Raw genomic sequence first — 19,635 nt, forward strand, 5'->3', positions numbered from 1 at the left:
CCTGTTAACTCTCGATTTTGACCAAATGATGACAAGTAAATATGGACCAGTTTCGAATCGGCCGTTAAACACAAACGACATAGGAAAACATTTCAGCCGAACATCTGAATCGTGCTGGATAACTTCTTCTCGCATTATACCTGAAACTGAATATGCCTGGTTTTAAGGAGATATCTCATAAAAGGTGTTTATTATTTGCTTTTTGACCGCTGTTTGTTTCATTATTGTACTGTAAACGCGCTGTCAAGTTTCCAACGCGCTAAAAAGCCTCCCGTCAGCAGTGTTAAGTTTCTGATTAGCCCTCCATTCTGCAATACCTCTCGATACCCTTTTCATATAAACAGAAAAACTTCAAAATAAATATATTTTGCAAAATTACACTGCTATTGTAATGGTATGAAAATGATTATCAATATTGATTCTCTGCACTTGGGTAAGTCATTTCTTGCTGTATACTGTAATGATTAAACTTGGATCTAATCTGGATTTCATTTAAGCAAAAGAAACTGATATGATTCCTATTGTGGCTTTCTGTGAGTTTTTCATAAGCACCCTTCTCCACTCTTATCAGCCCCTTCTTTGGCATATTGGCTTCCTTGGAGCGATCATAGCATGAACAGTTTGAATCTTTATACATTTCATACTTTGCGTAATTTCCATGAGTGAATAGGCCAGTTCATGTTTATTACAGCTAACGTTTATGCGAACTACACAACCTCATTTCACGATAGTATAGAATTATAAATATTTAAGTGAACACTGAGTTCAGTGGCGATTTTTGTAAGAGCGACCCAGGCATTTCGCATTGGAAAAGAGTTTTGCCTCAAACTTTACCTATTAAACTATCTTTGGTAGTAAGTAAAAAAAACCTCATTGGTTTCTGGAAATACTTAAAAACATTTTTGAGAGCTCTTAATAATCAAAGCTGCAAAAGGCCCTTTCTGACGTCTTGCGACATCGAACATTTCTAAAGTTGACAAGCTCGCTCCTCGCTACACAATACACGCAGCAAGAAATCGTTTGTATTCTTAAATTGTGTTATATATAAGGGGTTTGGAAAGGATTTAAATTCTGGTGTGTGTTGATTCAGAGGTTCACCATAATTGATTTAAAAACACCCGCTAGGCTGCTTTCTGAACTTGGGTTATATTTCTCTAGTCCAGACCAGAATATTAAAAACTACGGCTTTTCAAATCTGTATGAACATTTCAGAAACAAACTATAGGATTTTATTTTGAGTAACCGGCGATAACAGCAGTCCCTCTTTTTCGGCGAAGTCCATGGCGAAGGTCGAAAGAAATCAATGAAGAAAAATTTATGTCGGTGCCTCACTCCAAGAGCTCCCGGCAGCACTGACATCTTTTTTTCTTTTTTTAGCTCTGATTTTTTAAACTCCGCTTAAAAGGAGGGACTGCACGTAATCTTTAAGAGCACATACTGAAATTCATCGTGACCAGCGTCTCAGTCACGTAATTCGATTATTTACAAGTCCTATATAATATATAGGACTAGTAAATAATCGAATTGACATTATCGTCAGAAAAGAAAATAAACACGTTAAGTTGGGGGCCGTTAGTAAACGATGGTATTTTGTAAAAAAAGGGAAAATTTTGAAAAAAGAGGTGTAGTAGTCAATCAGCTTAAGGATATCCGTTGTTAAATGAAAAACGATCATTGATGGCCGTTGCATTTAACGTCACGGTCGGCCCTAGAAAAAAGAAATCTGCATTTCAAATCAGTTAATTACTGTCAGACACTGATAATAATCATAAAAACCTTAATATAATTTTCTTTATTTACATTTAGTGATTATCTAGGGAACAAAAGCCATCTCGTCGGCTCTTTTTTTTTTCTAGTAAAGGCATAAAATTTCCATTCATAAAGTAAATGACTTGCACTGGTAATGATATTTTCTGCCCCATTATATCAAGCTAGGGAGTTAAAGTTTCAATCTATATTCAGCTATTTTGTCGATATGAACCGAACAGTTAAGGCGCGACACTCAATTGATGGCCTTGCCTTCGTTTACTGATCCTAATACACTTTCTCCTTCGCCTCATCTAATCCTGGATGGAGCATGTGCATTCAAGCCTGCAATCATTTAACTAGAACATGTCATCGGCAATGCTTTCATAAGCTCAACCATAAGCTGTTGGAGGATTTCATATTGTGGTAACGGCTGTATTTGAACGTATAGTCGCGGTAGATGGTCTGTGTAACAAAGTATTACCCTGCCGGTGGCATCGGATCATTCTTTTGAAAGCTGCATTCATTTTGCCATTAAGACCGATGTACAGCCAGGGGTTTATGGCACTGTTAGCTTGACCAAGCCAATGGATAGAGTAGATAGCAATGGGGTGCCAAGTCATTCCAGCTGTCACTGCAAAGTTCATTTGAAGCACTTGCATGGGAAACCAGCAGACCGCAAAAACCACCACAACAGTAATGAGCGTTCGAACAACTTTTTTCCTTGGAATCTGCTCATCTGGCTGGAGTCTGGAAGATTCAAGTTGGCCAGGAATCTCGTGGAACCATATCTTTCGCGCAATTATGATGTACAGGGCAGAGATGATGGCAAGAGGCATGATGTAGTTGATCAACAGTAGGAAAGTCCAAAAGGGCATCCGCGGGATATGTTCGTCTGTATAAAAGCATTTTCCAAGGCTATCCTCGACCATGTAAGAAAACGGTGTGACGACCATTAAGGTCCAGGATACGATCCAAATGACTGGTAAAATAATTTTGGCTCTTCGGAACCAAATCATTTGCTTCAAAGGGTGTATGACGGCAAAATATCGATCGAATGCCATCACGACAAGGCTGAAGATCGAGGCTGTCATGGACACATTCACAAGATAGATTACAAATCGGCAGAATAGATTCCCGACCGCACCAGTGAATTCAGAGACGTAAAAGTGCGCCATGGAGAAGGGCATCTGAAATACTGCAATCAGTAAATCGGCAATCGCCATATTGACAAACAAGAAACTCGTCAAAGTTCTTGTCTCACGTCTCCTCCAGACGATGTATATCAGCAAAATGTTTCCTTGCAAAGCGAAGATCATAGTAACGACATATACCAAGGTGAAACCCAATTCCATATTTGATTCCAAGCTCTGTGTAGAAAAAAAAATGACAAATTTAAACTCTTATTTAATCTCGAGATGCCTCTTTCTCTTCACTTTCGCATAACTATCACGGTTTGTATACCTATTTTCGGGGCACATAACTTCCTGGCATATATCATAAGAACTTATTCAAATAAAGTTGTCGTGGGAACGTCAAATCTGTTATTATTCATTTCTTATACTTTTCTTTTTCAATCAGAGTCCGAATCTTATGTAGCTGGTTTTTGAAGAAACTCTCTCCTTTAGCAAATTTGTCCGTTTTGGAAATAAAACCGTTCTCTATGGTATTTTACTCAGTTAGAACTTTACAATTGAGGTATGGAGTTATTAGAAATTCCATTTAGTAGTTTCAGTTAATGTTTGCTTTTTTCTAACTGTGATCATCAAAGAGTCTCTGAAACAACCTGTCGACGATTACATCGTTGTGATGTAGGAAATTGGTTTAGTTGAAAAGCAAATTTCTTGACTAGCAATTTATTTTTTTCGTTATCACTAGATAAAAGAGAAGATTCAAGTTGTAAATACTTAATTTTATTGCTTTGTCGTCCCTGTAAAATCAAAGTACATAAGTCCTTTTTCCTTATCTGCAGGTAAAACATAATAATTTTGTTCCACTTTCGCTCAGAGCGCGAATTTCATGCTGATACTCTTTGTAGAAAACATTTTGTCTCGGCTCTGGAAAGTATTCGTCAAATTTTACTCACAGAGGAACATGAAAGTGAAAGTGAAAGTGAAAGTGAAAGTCTGTATCAGCTACACTTTCATATAAATATAGTTTTCCCATTCTGTCAGACTTTTCGCCGTAAAACCCTTAAACTGAGTTAATAGACATATTTGAGACAAATGTACCTGTATCAAATCTTTACGGTGGCTAATTTACATTATCAACTCGGCTGATAAAACCGAATGACCTTATATTTGAGGAAAGAGGAGGTAAGAACCTTAGAAAACGCAGAAAAACCAAATTACTAAGAACAGAGAGGAGGCCGCTGACCGAGAACTGCTTCGATTAATTCACTCTATTTTCAAACGGGTTTTATTGACGAGATCTTAGGCGAAAAGATCCTTAAATTGTTACGTAATAGATCTTCGGTGTTTCAAATGTTACCCGGCCATCGTGCCTGAAATTCAAAATTATGGCTTACTTATACTTCAGCTGAGGTGTGTTTCCTCTTTAAAATGTGTTAAGATGCAAAACCATACTGCACAGTACAGAGAAGAGGCAGCTGTTCAATAATGGCTGCGATTAATGTTTTCTATTTAGAGACAAATTTTCCAAACTAATTCTTGGACGACGAGATCCTTAAATGTTTACTAAATAGATTTTCGGTGTTGAAAATGTTACTATCGTGCCTGAAATTCAATTCAAAATTATCGCTTACCTATACTTCACCTGAGGTGTGTTTTCGCTTTGAAAAGGTATTAAGAGGCATTAGAATTAGTACATCAGCTTTCAACATCTGAAGGCAAAAAATTCCCTTGCCTCAATGATAAACATTTAGATTTACCTAATTCGCAGTGAGAGTACCAATCATGTCGTAGAATACGGACAATAGATCGGTGTGACTCACGCTTTTTGAACTAATCAGTAGCGGACGTGAAAAGCGATCGAAAGAGGCTAAGTCGGAGCGAAAGACAAAGGAAAAAGAAATGATTGAGAAGTTAACGTTGTCGATTATAACCATGTAATTCTCGAGATTCATAACTGTAGTTTTTTTTCTTTTTTTTTTTTTTTTTACATTTGATCACCTTAACAATAATGATAAAGGCTGAAACTCGTGGACCGCTAAATTCGAAGCCAATTATTGCAATTACCTTTCGGTTCTTCTGAAGAGCCACTTAATTTAAAAGTTATTTACACAATTATATAGATCGATAACAAGTACAATATTTACATCGTAATATCGCTATATTTCATATAATTAGTCGCCAAAACGGGAATTTTGAGGTCATTTCTTATGTTAGAAAAATTTTAAAGCGCAAAATTTTCTTGCAAAACGAAAGAAACAGTTCACTGTCTCACGATCATTCAGAGATCTCTTATAGTTTAGATATACAGTTGAGCAAACTTTTTGTATATTAGGTAGGCTGAGGATGATTTGTCAGTTACATTCATTTTATTGTAAATAAAGCTCATTAAATGTGATTATCAGTTAGGTGATTGGAGGGCGAAGAGCCACCTCGTGGAAGTACATTCGAGAAACCATTATTATTATAGTTATTATCAACATCATGATTATAATTGAGATCTGCGGAAGGACAGGTGCACGGGTCGCTAGCCTTCTCGTCGTCCGAATTTCGGTAAAACACATCGATTTCCCGAGTCAATATTAGTATCTGGGCCAGAGCCATTTTATTTAACGTTAAAACGGTTTATATAAAACAGTACCGTTAAAAACATTTATGTCATGAAAGTCAGTAGAAGGAAAATTTTCGGGGTAATTCTATCTCTGTTAACTCTCGATTTTGACCAAATGATGATCAAATGTGGATTGATTTTGAATTGGTCATTAAACACAAACGACATAAGAAACATTTCAGCCAAACATCTGCCGTGCTGGACAATTTATGCATTATACCTTAAACTAAATGTGCCTGGTTTTATGGAGATATCTCATAAAAAGGTGTTTATTATTCGCTTTTTGACTGCTGTTTCGTTAATTATTGTACTGTAAACGCGCTGTCAAGTTTCCAACATGCTAATAAGCCTCCCGTCAATGGTTTATAGTTTCTGGTAAGCCCTCCGTTCTGCAATACCTCTCGGTACCCTTTCCTTATAAACAGAAAAACTTCAAAATAAACATATGTTGCAAAATCATACTGCTATGATAATGGTATGTAAATGGTTATCCATAATGCTACTCTGCACTTGTGTGAGTCATTTCAAAAAACGCTCATTATCCTCTATTTCAGAACCTCTATTGGTTCCCTTTGAACTACGCTTGTTGTATACAGTATTCATTGAGGTTGGATCTAACTTGGATTTCATTTAAACAAAATATATATGATTCCTACTGTGGCTTTATGTGAGTTTACCTAAGCACCCTTCTCCACTCTAATTCGCCCCTTCTTTGACATATTGGCCTCCTTTGAGCGATCATAGCATGAACAATTTTAATCTTGATATATTTTCATACCTTGCGTAATTTCCATATTACAGCTGACATTTATGTGAACTACAAGGCTTTAGCGCTGTAGACAATTTTGGCCAATAAATAATAGCAAACGTAAATTCCTACATCCGGGTCAGCGCTGACGCACAATATTTGGTTTCTTTTACTTTTTAAATAAAATGACTTTTTCTTTTAATGGAGACTAACCCAGCATTCACAAATCTAAAAATAAAAAGCAGTACCCGGTAAAAATTATTCACTGTTTGGAACAAATTTTGTTTATTTTCTTTACCCCACGCTTTCAAAAAATACGATGTTATGTAAAAAGCAAATAAGAAGCATTATCGCTACGGGGAAGATGTCGGCCAATTTTACATTCGTTTGACTATAGGCTTATATCACGAGATTGTTAATTTTTGGCACTTTAGACGCACAATGTGCTAAAGTTTTGATACAGGTAAACAGCATCCGCGAAATTTACTCTAAACACAATATCCAATAAAAAGTATGCGTGAATTTGTACAAAATACATTATTTGTTTCATTTTTCGAAAATTTTGAATGAATTTTATAATAAAAAAAGCAGAAATTTAAGAATTAAAAATGTACGAACTAACCGTACTAGATAGTATTGCTTTCTAACGAGCAGTTGATGGCAAAGTGGTCCTGGTCAGTCAGCTTTCTGTAACGTTTTAACCACAGAATCAAAACATCCCTGCTGACTCGTATGAAGTTATGGGTTGTATTAAGTTAGAACTGAGACTGAGACACTTTATCGTTTTTAAAAGAAAGTAAACACGTTAAGTTGAACGCCGTTAGGAAACGACGTTATTCTGTAACAAAAGGAGAAATTTTGAAAAAAGCGGTGTAGTAGTCAATCAGCTTAATGATAAACGTTGTTAAATGAAAAACGATCATTCTGGTCGTTGCATTCAACGTCACAGTTGGCCTTATAAAATAGAAATCTGCATTTCAAATCAGGCAATTACTGTCAGACATTGATAATAATCATAATAACCTTAATATAATTTTTTTATTTACATTTAGTCATTATCTAGAGACCAAAAGCCATCTCGTCGATTCTGTCTTTCTAGTAAAGGAGTCAAAATGGCAGTCAAAACAAATTAATGTTGTTTCTTGTTTGGCCGTGATGACTTCTTTTTGGACTATTTCCATTCATGAAGTAAATAACTTGTACTGGAAAAGATATTTTCTGCCCCATTATGTCAAGCTAGGGAGTTAAAGTTTCAATTTATTTATTTTCCTCTTTGAAAATGTGTTAAGATGCAAAACCATATTACACAGCACAGAGAAGAGGCAGCTGTTCAGTAATGACTGCGATTAATGTGCTCTATTTAGAGACAAATTTTCTTACCTAATTCTTGGACGACGAGATCCTTAAAGTTGTCCTTAATAGATCTTCAATGTTGAAAATGTTACTATCGTGCCTTAAATTTAAAATTATGGCTTACCCAGACTTTATCTGAGCTGTGTTTTTACTTTGAAAAGGTATCAAGATGCATTAGAAGCTCGGATTTCAATATCTGAAGACAAAAAATACACTAGCCTCGATTATAATCATTTAGATTTGTCTAATTCGCACTGAGAGTACCAATCATGTTGGGGAATACGGACAATGGATCGGTGTGGTTCACGTTTTTTTTTTAGCTACTCAGAAGCAGACGTGAAAAAGCGATCGGAAGAGGCTAAGTCGGAGTGAGAAACAGGCAGCTTGATAAAAAAATGGAACGGAATAAGAGGGAAAGGATTATAACCATGAAATTTTCAAGATTCATATCTGTCGTTAATTTTTTAATTTTCTTAATTATTATTTTTTTATATTCGATCACCTTAACAATAATAGTAAAGACAGAAACTCATGGACCGCTAAAATCGAGGCCAGGCATTAAAATGTTATTTACACAATTACATAGATTGATAGCACGTACATTGTTTATATTTTGATATCCTAGCTTATATCATATCTGATTAGTGGCCAAAAAGTGAATTTTGAGGTAATTTCTTACATGAGAAAAATTTTAAAGCGCAAAATTTTCTTGCAAAATGAGAGAAACAGTCCAATGTCTCGCGATCACTCAGAGATCTCTTTTAATTTAGGTGCACAATTAAGCAAACTTTTTGTGTATAAGGTAAGCTTAGGATGATTTGTCAGTTACATTTATTTTATTGTAAATAGTGTTAAGCTCATTTAATGTGTTAAGTGATTGGAGGGCGAAGAGCCGCCCCGTGGAAGCACATTCAATAAACCATCATTATTATAGTTATTATTATCATCATGTTAATGCACGGGTCATTAGCCTTCTCGTTGTCCGAATTTCGGTAAAATACATCGATTTCATAGATCAATATCAGTATCCGAGCCAGATCCATTTTATTTCAGGTTAAAACGGCCAATATAAGACAGCACCATTAAACGACACTTATGTTATTAAGGTCAGTGGAAGGGAAACTTTTAGGGTAATTTTGCTTGTGAACTCTCGATTTTGACTAAATGATGACCAATAAACGTGGACCAATTTCGAATCGGTCGTTCAACACAAACGACATAGGAAGCATTTAAGCCGAACATCTGAATCCTGCTGGACAACTCTTTCTCGCATTATAGCGGAGCTCGCAGCATAGCCCCATAGTTATACGAAATAGCATAGCATCAAGCCGAAAAAATTTGGACTTGAGACCGTACTACCGACCGTACAAGGTGCTACTTTTAGTGTGCGCGGCGAACTGTATCACGGGCACTATCTTAGCCGTTACGTTATGGAAGGGCGAGGGAGATGGTAATGCGCAGGCGCGATTGCGCGCGTAACTTGTATACCCCATTAGTGTGCGCCTGGAAACACCGGCAGATGACAATAAAGTGCGCATACTCGAGTGTCGAGCTTCATTGTAGCGTACTGCGGGCACATGGCTAGGCATTGCATAGGGGTTTCACGTGGGCTAGTGGATGTGAAGCCGCGTAAGCAAATAATTTGCAACCTGCGTTTTGAGCGCGAAATCAAACTGGTGAGGTTCAAGTTCAAGTTAGTTTTGGAGTTCAAGTGAGGTTGAAGTGACTAAAATTCATCGTGACCAGCGTCTCGGTCACGTAATTCGATTATGTACTAGTCTTGTATATCTAAATACGGCAGCGATGCTCGGAATTCTAGCCTAGTTATTCAGGGCTATCAACCGTGCTTGAACTTGATGGGAGCAGAGAACAGCAGGACTTCAGAAAGCATTATTAAAACATTATTCCAAGCGGTCGTAGATCATGAGCAGAATTGTTAGACAGCTTTCGATGTTGGCCTTCAAACCCCTCTCGTCGCCTATCAGAAATATCTCTTTAAAATCCTGAGTATTTATGCCAAAAGATTCTCAGCCAAAGCGCTTAAACACATAAATCAGTCATTTAAAAACCTCTTTGAAAAACAAATAAAGAAGGCACTTAACACAAGCGAAGAGTGAGAGGCGCGGAGTGCCAATTGAAAAAGTCCCGCTGTAAACAATCCGTATGGAACAGCTTCAGCTGAACCACTTTTAGATTTCACAATGAGGCCATACTGCTGTCAAGATGTAGCGTGAGGCACTTGCACCATCAAACTTAAAAGCGGTGACGAGTTTGTCACCCCTAACGTCGTGCGCACCGTAGCCAAGTGTACCATCATTAATTATACATGGTCATTACAAAGAAGCTGAATTTCAACCGATGAGTAAATCAACCACGTGGAGAGTCCTTGAAGTTCAAGAGGACACACAGAGGAGATCAGTGCGGAATCTAGAAAATAATGTAGATTTTTAAGATTTTTTCCGAATTATAGACGAACTAGAACGCATAAGAGCAGAACTTTTGTACAGCGTCAGTAACGCTGTCAGTGCATGCATTGAAACCTTGCACTGGATCTCGGATATTTCCTCTCGCTGATCTGAAGTCCTGTATTTCTCTGCTCCCATCAAGCGCAAACACGGCTGACAGCCTGGAAGAACTAGGCTTGAATTCCAAGCAAAAAATCACGTTATCGCTGTCTTATTTAAATTGAAGACTAAATAAAATCCTGTAGTTTGGTTCTGAAATGTTCATATAGGTTTGAATAGCTTAACCTCTCTGAACTCAAATATAAAAGAACAGAAACCAAGTTTTTTTTAAAAGTTTCCATGAAAACGCTGAACAAACGCTAATCAATATGATATTCGATACGTTTTGTTCACCTTTTTCGTCACGAGACAGAATCATTTGCCAGAGTTTAGCTGTTTAAAATGTTTAGAGAATCAATAAGTATGTTATAAAAGCTCTTCCCTAGTATCTTTTCTTTTTTAAGATGGTTAAAATCTAAGATTTATGAAGATAGCAAAATAAACGGTCGGAGGTTGTCAACAGACTAATTTGCATAATTCTGCGGTCACTCTAACAAAATTACCAAAAGTTTGAAGTCACTAGAGCGAAGGAAGTTATGTCGCAAGAGGTCAAAAAGGGCCTTTTCCAGCTTTGATTATTAATAGCTCTCAAAATTTTTTAAATCTTTTTCCAGAAACCAATGTGGTTTTATTTACTTACTATCGAAGATAGTTTAATGGGCAAAGTTTGGGGCGAAACGTTTTTTCCAATGCAAAATGCCTTGGACCGCTCTTACAAAGATTGCACTCAAGTGTTATAATTCTTTATTTATTTGAAGTTTTTTACAACCCGAAAACAAGTGGTTGAGAATGCGTTTAACTTTTATTGTTCTTATTTTTCATTTTGGCATTAATGGCTTTCACTACAGTATGTTGTTTCCAAGTTACGTTATCTCAATGCAAATCGGCAATTTCACTCCCGGTTCAATATCTTCACGTGGCAGGCGCTACGTCTGCGAGAACAACACATTTTTTGGGTTCCCAACATCAGTTTTTAAGAAACAGCGATATTTACATTTGTCTTTCATTAGTAATTTTATGGGAAGAGTGACAAGGTCGACTTTGAAATGCTTCAATTCAAGAGACTATGACGGACTAAAGCTAAAAATAAAGAAGAAAAGATAGTGTCGAGATGCCTTAAGGGATTTTTGGCAGACGAATTTTCTACGTGAAGACTAATAATAGTGTTAACGATAAATTAAAAAATGATAATAATAAATAAGACCTGCTCATTTCATGTTTCAAATCGTGTTCGATCGTGAGAAATGACAAGCTTTGGTTTCTTTTACTTTTTAAACGAAATGACTTTTTTTAAAGTGCAGACTAACCTGGCATTCACGAATCTATAAATAAAAAGCAGCATCCGGTAAAAAGTATGCATTTTTTGGAACAAATTTGTTTATTTCCTTTAACCCACGCTTTTAAAAAAAAAGCAATGTTATGTAAAAAGCAAATAAGAAGCATTATCGCTACGGGGAAGATGTCGGCCAATTTTACATTCGTTTGACTATAAGCTTATATCACGAGATTGTTAATTTTGGGCACTTTTGACGCACAATGTACTAGAGTTTTGATACAGGTAAACAGCAAAAATTTACCCTAAAAACAGCACCCAATAAAAAGTATGCATGAATTGAACAAAATGCAAAATTTTTGTAATTTTCAGCTCAACAGGTAAGGGACTTTTTAAAACCAGTAAAGCACATTTGCAGCTTCAGGCGGCTGGTCATTCTCAACTTTGTCATTTCCTAAAGCATACAGTACATCGCACCTGTCAAAAATTTTCCATCGAAAAATTCATAATGTGAACAAGGTTGAACAAAACAAAGGCTGAACAAAACAAAGTAAAATTTTGTTTAAAAGCATTATATTTTACTATGCCCTTTCCAAACTGCTTATAACGTAAACTGGTCTCCCTTCGATTTCGGGTGATATCTTTGGCGTCACTTACATAGCATATCGCTGGAAAATCAGCGGTGTCAGCTACGAATCCCATCGCCACGAAATCGAATCACATCGAAAAGCTGAATTCGTGTTCTAATCGTCTCAAATTCAGAACTTTTACGCTGTCGAGAGAGATTTTATTTCCAAGGCTTCTTTCAAATCGTTTTTTGAAACACATTTCAAGTAGGATTTCACGATGAAGACTAGAGTTGTCCCCACGTGTTCGTTATACAGCCGGCAATCGTAGAGCTGTCAAGGCGGTTATTTTTGGCAATTGACTGCTTTTCCATCGCTAGTACGTAACCTTTGTTTTGTTTACCCCTTAACGTCTTGTAAAGCTTACTAGCCATTCTTCATGACCTTTTGTTACTGGACAGAAACGACAGCATCATTTGCTGCCGTTTCATCGTGGAAGCTGAACAACTAAACGACACCACATTTGCACGTGCAGAGAACTGACAAATGTCATGAGATTTAGCAGAAAGCCCGCGAAAAATCACTCTTGCTTCGAAATTCGAAAGGTAACAGTCACTGTTAGCTAACTAAAGCACACGTAGATCTATAAAAACTAAAAAAAAAAATTGAAAAAAGTGGTGTAGTAGTCAATCAGCTAAAGGATATCCGTTGCTAAATGAAAAACGATCTTTAATGGTCGTTGCAGTTAACGTCACGGTTGGCCTTAGAAAATTAAGAAATCTGCATTTCAAATCAGATAATAACTGTCCTACATGGATAATTGTCATAAAAACCTTGACATAATTTTATTTATTTACATTTAGTCATTATCTAGAGACCAAAAGCCATCTCGTCGGTTCTTTCTTTCTAGTAAAGGCATAAGAAATTAAATTTTCAACAGCAGTCAAAACAAACTAATGTTGTTTCTTGAATAAAGGGGTTAGTTTCTAAAGAAACTGTGGTGCTGCGTCGGTGGGAGAGTATAGCAGGTAATTTAGTGTTAACAACTGGGTTGAAAACGTAAATTAGCCACCGTAAAGGGTAAAAAAGCTGACGTTTCGAGCGTTAGCCCTTCGTCAGAGCGATTAGAGGAATTGTGGGTTGTATGTGGATTTATATGTAGGAAGTGGAGCTACGCCATTGGTGGGGATGTGGTGACGAGAAAACAGGAATAAATTAGTTGAATGAAAAACGCTCGTTGATTCCGTGGGGATTAAGGGTGCCGATTTGGAATATAAATTTTTGTTCTAGTGTTTTACGGCTTTCCGAACTGCCTAGATGTAAGGAAAGGCCGCAAACTGCCATATGCTGTTTAGAATGATAAGGAAGATTAAAGTGTCTAGCGACTGGTTTGGATGCGTCCTTGTCATTTCTTTCCACATCGCGAAGGTGTTCTCGGAATCGGTCACCCAGTCGTCTTCCTGTTTCGCCGATGTATAACTTATTGCAATAAGTGCAAGTTATGCAGTAAATAGCATTGGCGGAAGTACACGTAAAGTGATCAATGATCTTAATGGATCTTTTGGGTCCCGATATTTTCTCTACGTTATGAATGAAAGGACAAGTTTTGCATCGTGAGCGAGCGCATTTAAAAGTTCCAGATTGGTCATAGGTTTGAAATGAACTCCTGACTAAAAAGTTGCCTATGTTTTTGTCGCGTTTGAATAAAATAAGTGGGGGTTGCGAAAAGATAGTGCCAGTTTCTGAATCGTTTTGGAGTAACCTGCACTGGAAATGATATTTTCTGCCCCATTATATCAAGCTAGGGAGTTAAAGTTTCAATCTATATTCAGCTATTTTGTCGATATGAACCGAAACAGTTGTGGCGCGGCACTCAGTTGATGGCCTTGCCTTCGTCTACTGATCCTAATACACTTTCTCCTTTACCTCATCTAATCCTGAATGGAGCATGTGCATTCAAGCCTGCAATCGTTTAATTAGAACATGCCATCTGCAATGCTTTCATTAGCTTAACCATAAGCCGTTTGAGGATTTCATACTGTGGTAACGACTGTATTTGAACGTAAAGTCGCGGTAGATGGTCTGTGTAACAAAGTATTACCCTGCCCGTGGCACCGGATCATTGTTTTGAAAGCTGCATTCATTTTGCCATTAAGACCGATGTACAGCCAGGGGTTTATGGCACTGTTAGCTTGACCAAGCCAATGGATAGAGTAGATAGCAATGGGGTGCCAAGTCATTCCAGCTGTCACTGCAAAGTTCATTTGAAGCACCTGCATGGGAAACCAGCAGACCGCAAAAACCACCACAACAGTTATGAGCGTTCGAACAACGTTTTTCCTTGGAATCTGCTCATCTGGCTGGAGTCTGGAACATTCAAGTTGGCCAGGAATTTCGTGAAACCATATCTTTCGCGCAATTATGATGTACAGGGCAGAGATGATGGCAAGAGGCATCATGTAGTTGATGAGCAGTAGATAAGTCCAAAAGGGCACCCGCGGGATATGTTCTTCTGTATAAAAGCATTTTCCAAGGCTATCCTCGGCCATGTAAGAAAATGGTGTGACGGCCATTAAGGTCCAGGATGCGATCCAAATGACTGGTAAAATAATTTTGGCTCTTCGGAACCAAATCATTCGCTTCAAAGGGTGTATAACAGCAAAATATCGATCGAATGCCATCACGACAAGGCTGAAGATCGAGGCTGTCATGGACACATTCACAAGATACATTACAGATCGGCAGAATAGATTCCCGACCGCACCAGTGAATTCAGAGACGTAGAAGTGCGCCATGGAGAAGGGCATCTGAAATACTGCAATCAATAAATCGGCAATCGCCATATTGACAAACAAGAAACTAGTCAAAGTTCTTGTCTCACGTTTCCTCCAGACGATGTAAATCAGCAAAATGTTTCCTTGCAAAGCAACGATCATAGTAACAGCATATGCCAAGGTGAAACCCAATTCCATATTTGAATCCAAGCTATGTATATAAATCAAAGTGCTGTGTGAGCAAACTTGTGAATTGACAGATGACTTACATAATTTTTTGGATTATGTTTAAGGTTATCTGGCATAGGGAATTTTGTGGTTGATTGTCATATTTAGAGTACGAGCAGTAGTTCGGTGTTCGCTAATGTAGCAAAGAAACAAAGTAACGTTGGGATAAGAAGGCATTACAATTGAAATGATCATGCTTTTACATTTGACAAGGGAGAATGATGTCATGTGTTTTAAACATTTATTTTTTTTAGAGGGAACGACAACGAATCCTGCGATCTGATTGGTTCTTTACCCGGTCAGTATTTTCCTATCTCTGCCCACGGGCCACGGTAACGCTTTCGTGAGTCGCCGAGTACATCCCAACTTTCGTTGCCATTTTTCATAAATATATCTCGTTTTTCCGGCTGGACAGTATTTTTAAGCAAACACGTCGGTCACTACCTCAAACCAATAAATAACTTATGAATCCTCTGTTTTCTCTGTCTCAAACCACTTTGGTCGACAGAAGAATATTGGTTTCAGAATGAATTTCTATAAGCAATAGTGTCAATTACGTTGGTTGACAAGCGGCCTAAAAACCGCCTGCAGTTAACTTTAATCGTTCACAAAAAGTACATAGAAAGTTGAAACGTGAAGTATTTGGTTACAGTTAAACTGAACGATGTAACTTATATTCATTTGATATCTGAATTTTCTCAAACAATTTGTTCGTAGTAAAAGAGCGAGCGAAGTTTTAATTTAAGTTCTACAACAAATTTACACTCTCGGTGAGTCTTTCCAAGTCCATTCAATTTGGACATTTGTACCGTAAATTGCACAATAGAAACTGAAGGAGTTCAATGAGAAAAGGCCGCATTAAATCCCCGTTTGTTTCGTTGGAGTGTGCCATTCGAATTTAGTTTTCGTGGAGGAAAGACCAGATTTACACACGCCATTACAGCAAACAAACGAACAAACTCTCACAACTTCAAAATAGAAAAATTGAATTTACTCACATTTATTTTCCTCGCCGTTTACTAAATGAACAGAGGTAAATCTCTGTTCATGAATGAATCGTCGATAAGAGTGAATAATACTTTCCGTCAGATCATTAACTGTTTTTGAAGAAAACATTGTCGTGACAGTCCTAGCTAAACTAGTTCCGTTGTTTTTCAAATGTTCTTGCGCTTTTTTTTTCTTATGCGCTCCCTAATTGACAGGTGTCAGATTGTGACAGATACTTGTAAAAATAATGTTCAAAGTTTATTTGGAAGCCTTTTAAATCGCCTTTATCGTTACGGAAATGAAAATGTTTCGGTGAGGCATCTCTCTTTAATTTGCATCACCTTTATTTTAACTACCATTTACTCGCTCAAAAATTGTTCAGTTTATGAAAGATCTTGCCATATTTACAGCCCCAAATCATTCGGGTTCTTTCGGAAAGAATTTCGTCAAGTTTAAAAAAATATATGCTATTTACCGGCTAAGGGTCTGTCCGTATGGTGAAAAACTGTGACCTCGGTCTTGAAATGTTTTTCACCATACGGACCTCCCATCCGGCAAATAACACACATATATCATTTGTGTTTCTGGTTCAAAAGAGAAGGTTGGAAGTAAATGTGGGTGAAAAGTGAAATTTACTGTCTATCATCGCAAATATTGGAAAATCAAGGCAATACTGTCTTAATGAAAACATTAATGATTCCCTATTTATCAAATGAGACAAACGGGAACGAGTTTTGAGTGACGTAACTAAGCCAAGACTGCCACCGTCATTTTGGATTTCCACCTGGATAGGTTTTGGTCACGCGCTAGGCAACGTATCATCAAGAACAAGATAGAATTTCATTTCAGTCCTATTTATCCATTTTGTGGTGTATAAGTTTTGCATTTTGGTACGTAATATCTATTTAGAATCTTGAAAAAAAAGAAAAAGAAAGATGATTGTTCTTTAAAAATTCATTGGAAATCGGTGGCCAAAATTTTTGTTTAGGTATTATTTGATTTTCGAGTTAACCTGTAATTTCGTCAGTCGCCGGCACCTTTTGTTGCTTCACACAGGAAAAACACACGATACGAAATATAATGATCAATTTTGTCCCCATTCTCACGCCATAACAGAAAAAGCTTTTGAACACCTGTAAAACTCCGAGCGCTTCGGAGTAAGTGATATTTTTAGTGAATCTTCGGATTGTTTTCAAGTTCAAGGATTGTAAATTACAATTTTATGGAAAACGAAAGTTGTTCTCTTATTTCAGTGTGAATCCTCGCACGCCTGCCAATCGGTAGCGCCGCTTGTTGAAACTAAAACGAAAAAAAATAATTCTTTTAAGATTGTCATCGGCTTCTTTTTCACCTCACCACTATTCTTAGCGGTAAAAGTCGTCATTTCTTTTGTTTATTACTCGCCAAAAACTATCAAATGCACTCAAAAGCCTAAAATTGAAAAAAAAGTTTATAGGAATCGACCAAGCGAGCGAGCAAGTGCCATTCTCCACATCACATCTACAACTCGCTCTTGCGCATGCGCGCAATTCACGAGTTAAAAAAATGACAAATTTAAACTCTTATTTAACCTCGAGATGCTTCTTTCTCTTCACTTTCGTACAACTATTACGGTTTGTATATCTATTTTCAGAGTACACAACTTCCTGGCTTATATCAAAAGCACTTGTTCAAATAAAGTTGTCATGGAAACGTCAAATTTGTTAGTATTCATTATCAATTAAAGATGATAAATAATATTTTATTTTATTTATAAGCAGGCTGTTAGGCTTGATCAGAGAGTTGCAATGTTTGGTGGTGAATGAAATAATTGCATAGAAAAAGCTCTGTAGGTCTTAAATCTATTTCTAAAAATTTGCCATTACGTTTATAATAGGAAAGACGAACTTATATCAGTATCCTCATGATATCAAAACTCTTCAATGGTGTGATCATGAGTTATCAGTTTGAATTAAAAACAAAAAAAAACATTATTTTATATCATTTTTTTTCGCTTCAGCAGACCAAATCTAGTAGGGACGCTTAGAATACGTTCCTAGATCCAGAAAATGTTGAGAAAACCAACATCATATTCAAACATTACGTTCTTTTTCGAAATTTCAAAAATATTTAGAGAATGTTTTGTCTCGGCTCTGGAAAAAATACAAGTGTTCGTCAAAACGTGAAAGTGAAAGTGAAGGTCTGTATCAGCTATACTTTCATATAAATATAGTTTTCCCATTCTGTCAGGCTTTTCGCAGTAAAACCTTTAAACTGAGTTAGCAGATATATTTGTGACAAAGTCACCTGTAGCAAATCTTTACGGTGGCTAATTTACATTATCAAATCGGTTGATAAAACCGAATGACCTTATATTTAAGGAAAGAGAACTAAGAACCTTGAAAAACGCAGAAAAACCATTTTACTAAGTACAGAGAGGAGGCAGGTGACCAAGAACTGCGCGATTGCTGCGCTCTATTTTCAAACGAATTTTATTGACAAGTTCTTAGACGACAAGATCCTCAAATTTTTACGTAATTGATCTTCGGCGTTTCAAATGTTACCCGGCCATCGTGCCTGAAATTCAAAATTATCGCTTACTTAAACTTCAACTGAGGAGGTTTCCTCTTTGAAAATATGTTAAGATGAAAAACCAAAATACACAGAACAGAGAAGAGGCAGCTGATCAAGAATGGCTGCAAATAATTGGCTCTATTTTAAAATTTTGTTAATCAATTATTGAACGAAGAGACCCTTAAATGTTTACTAAATAGATCTTCGGTGTTAAAAATGTTACCATTGTGCCTGAAATTCAAAATTATCGCTTACCTATAGTTCACCTGATGTGTGTTTCCTCTTTGAAATTGTTTTAAGATGCAAAACCATACCACACAGTACAGAGAAGAGGCAGCTGTTCAATAATGTCCTCGATTAATGGGCTCTATTTAGAGACAAATTTTCTAAACTAATTCTTGGACGACGAGATCCTTAAATGTTTACTAAATAGATCTTCGGTGTTGAAAATGTTACTATCGTGCCTGAAATTCAATTTTATCGCTTACCTATACTTCACCTTACATGTGTTTTTCGCTTTGAAAAGGTATCAAGATGCATTAGAATTAGTACGTCAGCTTTCAATATCTGAAGGCAAAAAATTCCCCAGCCTCAATGATAAACATTAAGATTTGTCTAATTCGCAGTGAGAGTACCAATCATGTCGTAGAATACGGACAATAGATCGGTGTGACTCACGTTTTTTGAGCTAATCAGGAGCGGACGTGAAAAAGTGATCGGAAGAGGCTAAGTCGGAGCGAAAAACAAAGAAGAAGGAAATGATTGAGAAGTTAACGTTGTCGATTATAAACATGAAATTCTCGAGACTCATAACTTTCGTTATTTTTTAATTTTTCTTTTTATATTTGATCACCTTAACAATAACAGTAAAGACAGAAACTCATGGACAGCTAAATTCGAAGCCAAGCATTACAATTACCTTTCGGTTCTTCTGAAGAGCCGCTTGATTTAAAAGTTATTTACATAATTACATAGATCGATAACAAGTACAATATTTACATCGTAATATCCCTATATCACATATGATTAGTTGCCAAAAAAGGAATTTTGAGGTAATTCCTTACGCAAAAAAAATTTTAGAGCACAAAATTTTCTTGCAAAA

General features: G+C 36.8%; 2 protein-coding genes across 3 annotated transcripts; both read right to left on the reverse strand.

Annotated features, from left to right (window-relative positions):
- Positions 1-943: 943 nt before the first annotated feature.
- LOC149044844 (orexin receptor type 2-like) lies at positions 944-7,786 on the reverse strand. Its single transcript, XM_089205775.1, has 2 exons — positions 7,616-7,786; positions 944-3,116 (listed from the first exon to the last, which is right to left on the reverse strand). Exon 2 carries the CDS (start codon positions 3,099-3,101, stop codon positions 2,163-2,165), a length of 939 nt encoding a protein of 312 aa, XP_089061901.1. The 5' UTR covers positions 3,102-3,116; positions 7,616-7,786; the 3' UTR covers positions 944-2,162.
- Positions 7,787-10,951: 3,165 nt separating this feature from the next.
- On the reverse strand, positions 10,952-19,070 carry LOC113682979 (allatostatin-A receptor). Of its 2 annotated transcripts, none has more exons than XM_089206663.1 (2): positions 18,789-19,070; positions 10,952-14,976 (listed from the first exon to the last, which is right to left on the reverse strand). In XM_089206663.1, exon 2 carries the CDS (start codon positions 14,961-14,963, stop codon positions 14,025-14,027), a length of 939 nt encoding a protein of 312 aa, XP_089062789.1. In that variant the 5' UTR covers positions 14,964-14,976; positions 18,789-19,070; the 3' UTR covers positions 10,952-14,024. The 2 variants fall into 2 exon arrangements, with proteins under 2 accessions (XP_089062789.1, XP_089062788.1); XM_089206662.1 differs by lacking the exon at positions 18,789-19,070 and adding an exon at positions 15,992-16,146.
- Between the last annotated feature and the right edge of the window lie 565 nt (positions 19,071-19,635).

The sequence above is a fragment of the Pocillopora damicornis genome, chromosome 5, assembly GCF_964200805.1.
Source record: "Pocillopora damicornis chromosome 5, jaPocDami1.2, whole genome shotgun sequence".
Classification (NCBI taxonomy): domain Eukaryota; kingdom Metazoa; phylum Cnidaria; class Anthozoa; order Scleractinia; family Pocilloporidae; genus Pocillopora; species Pocillopora damicornis.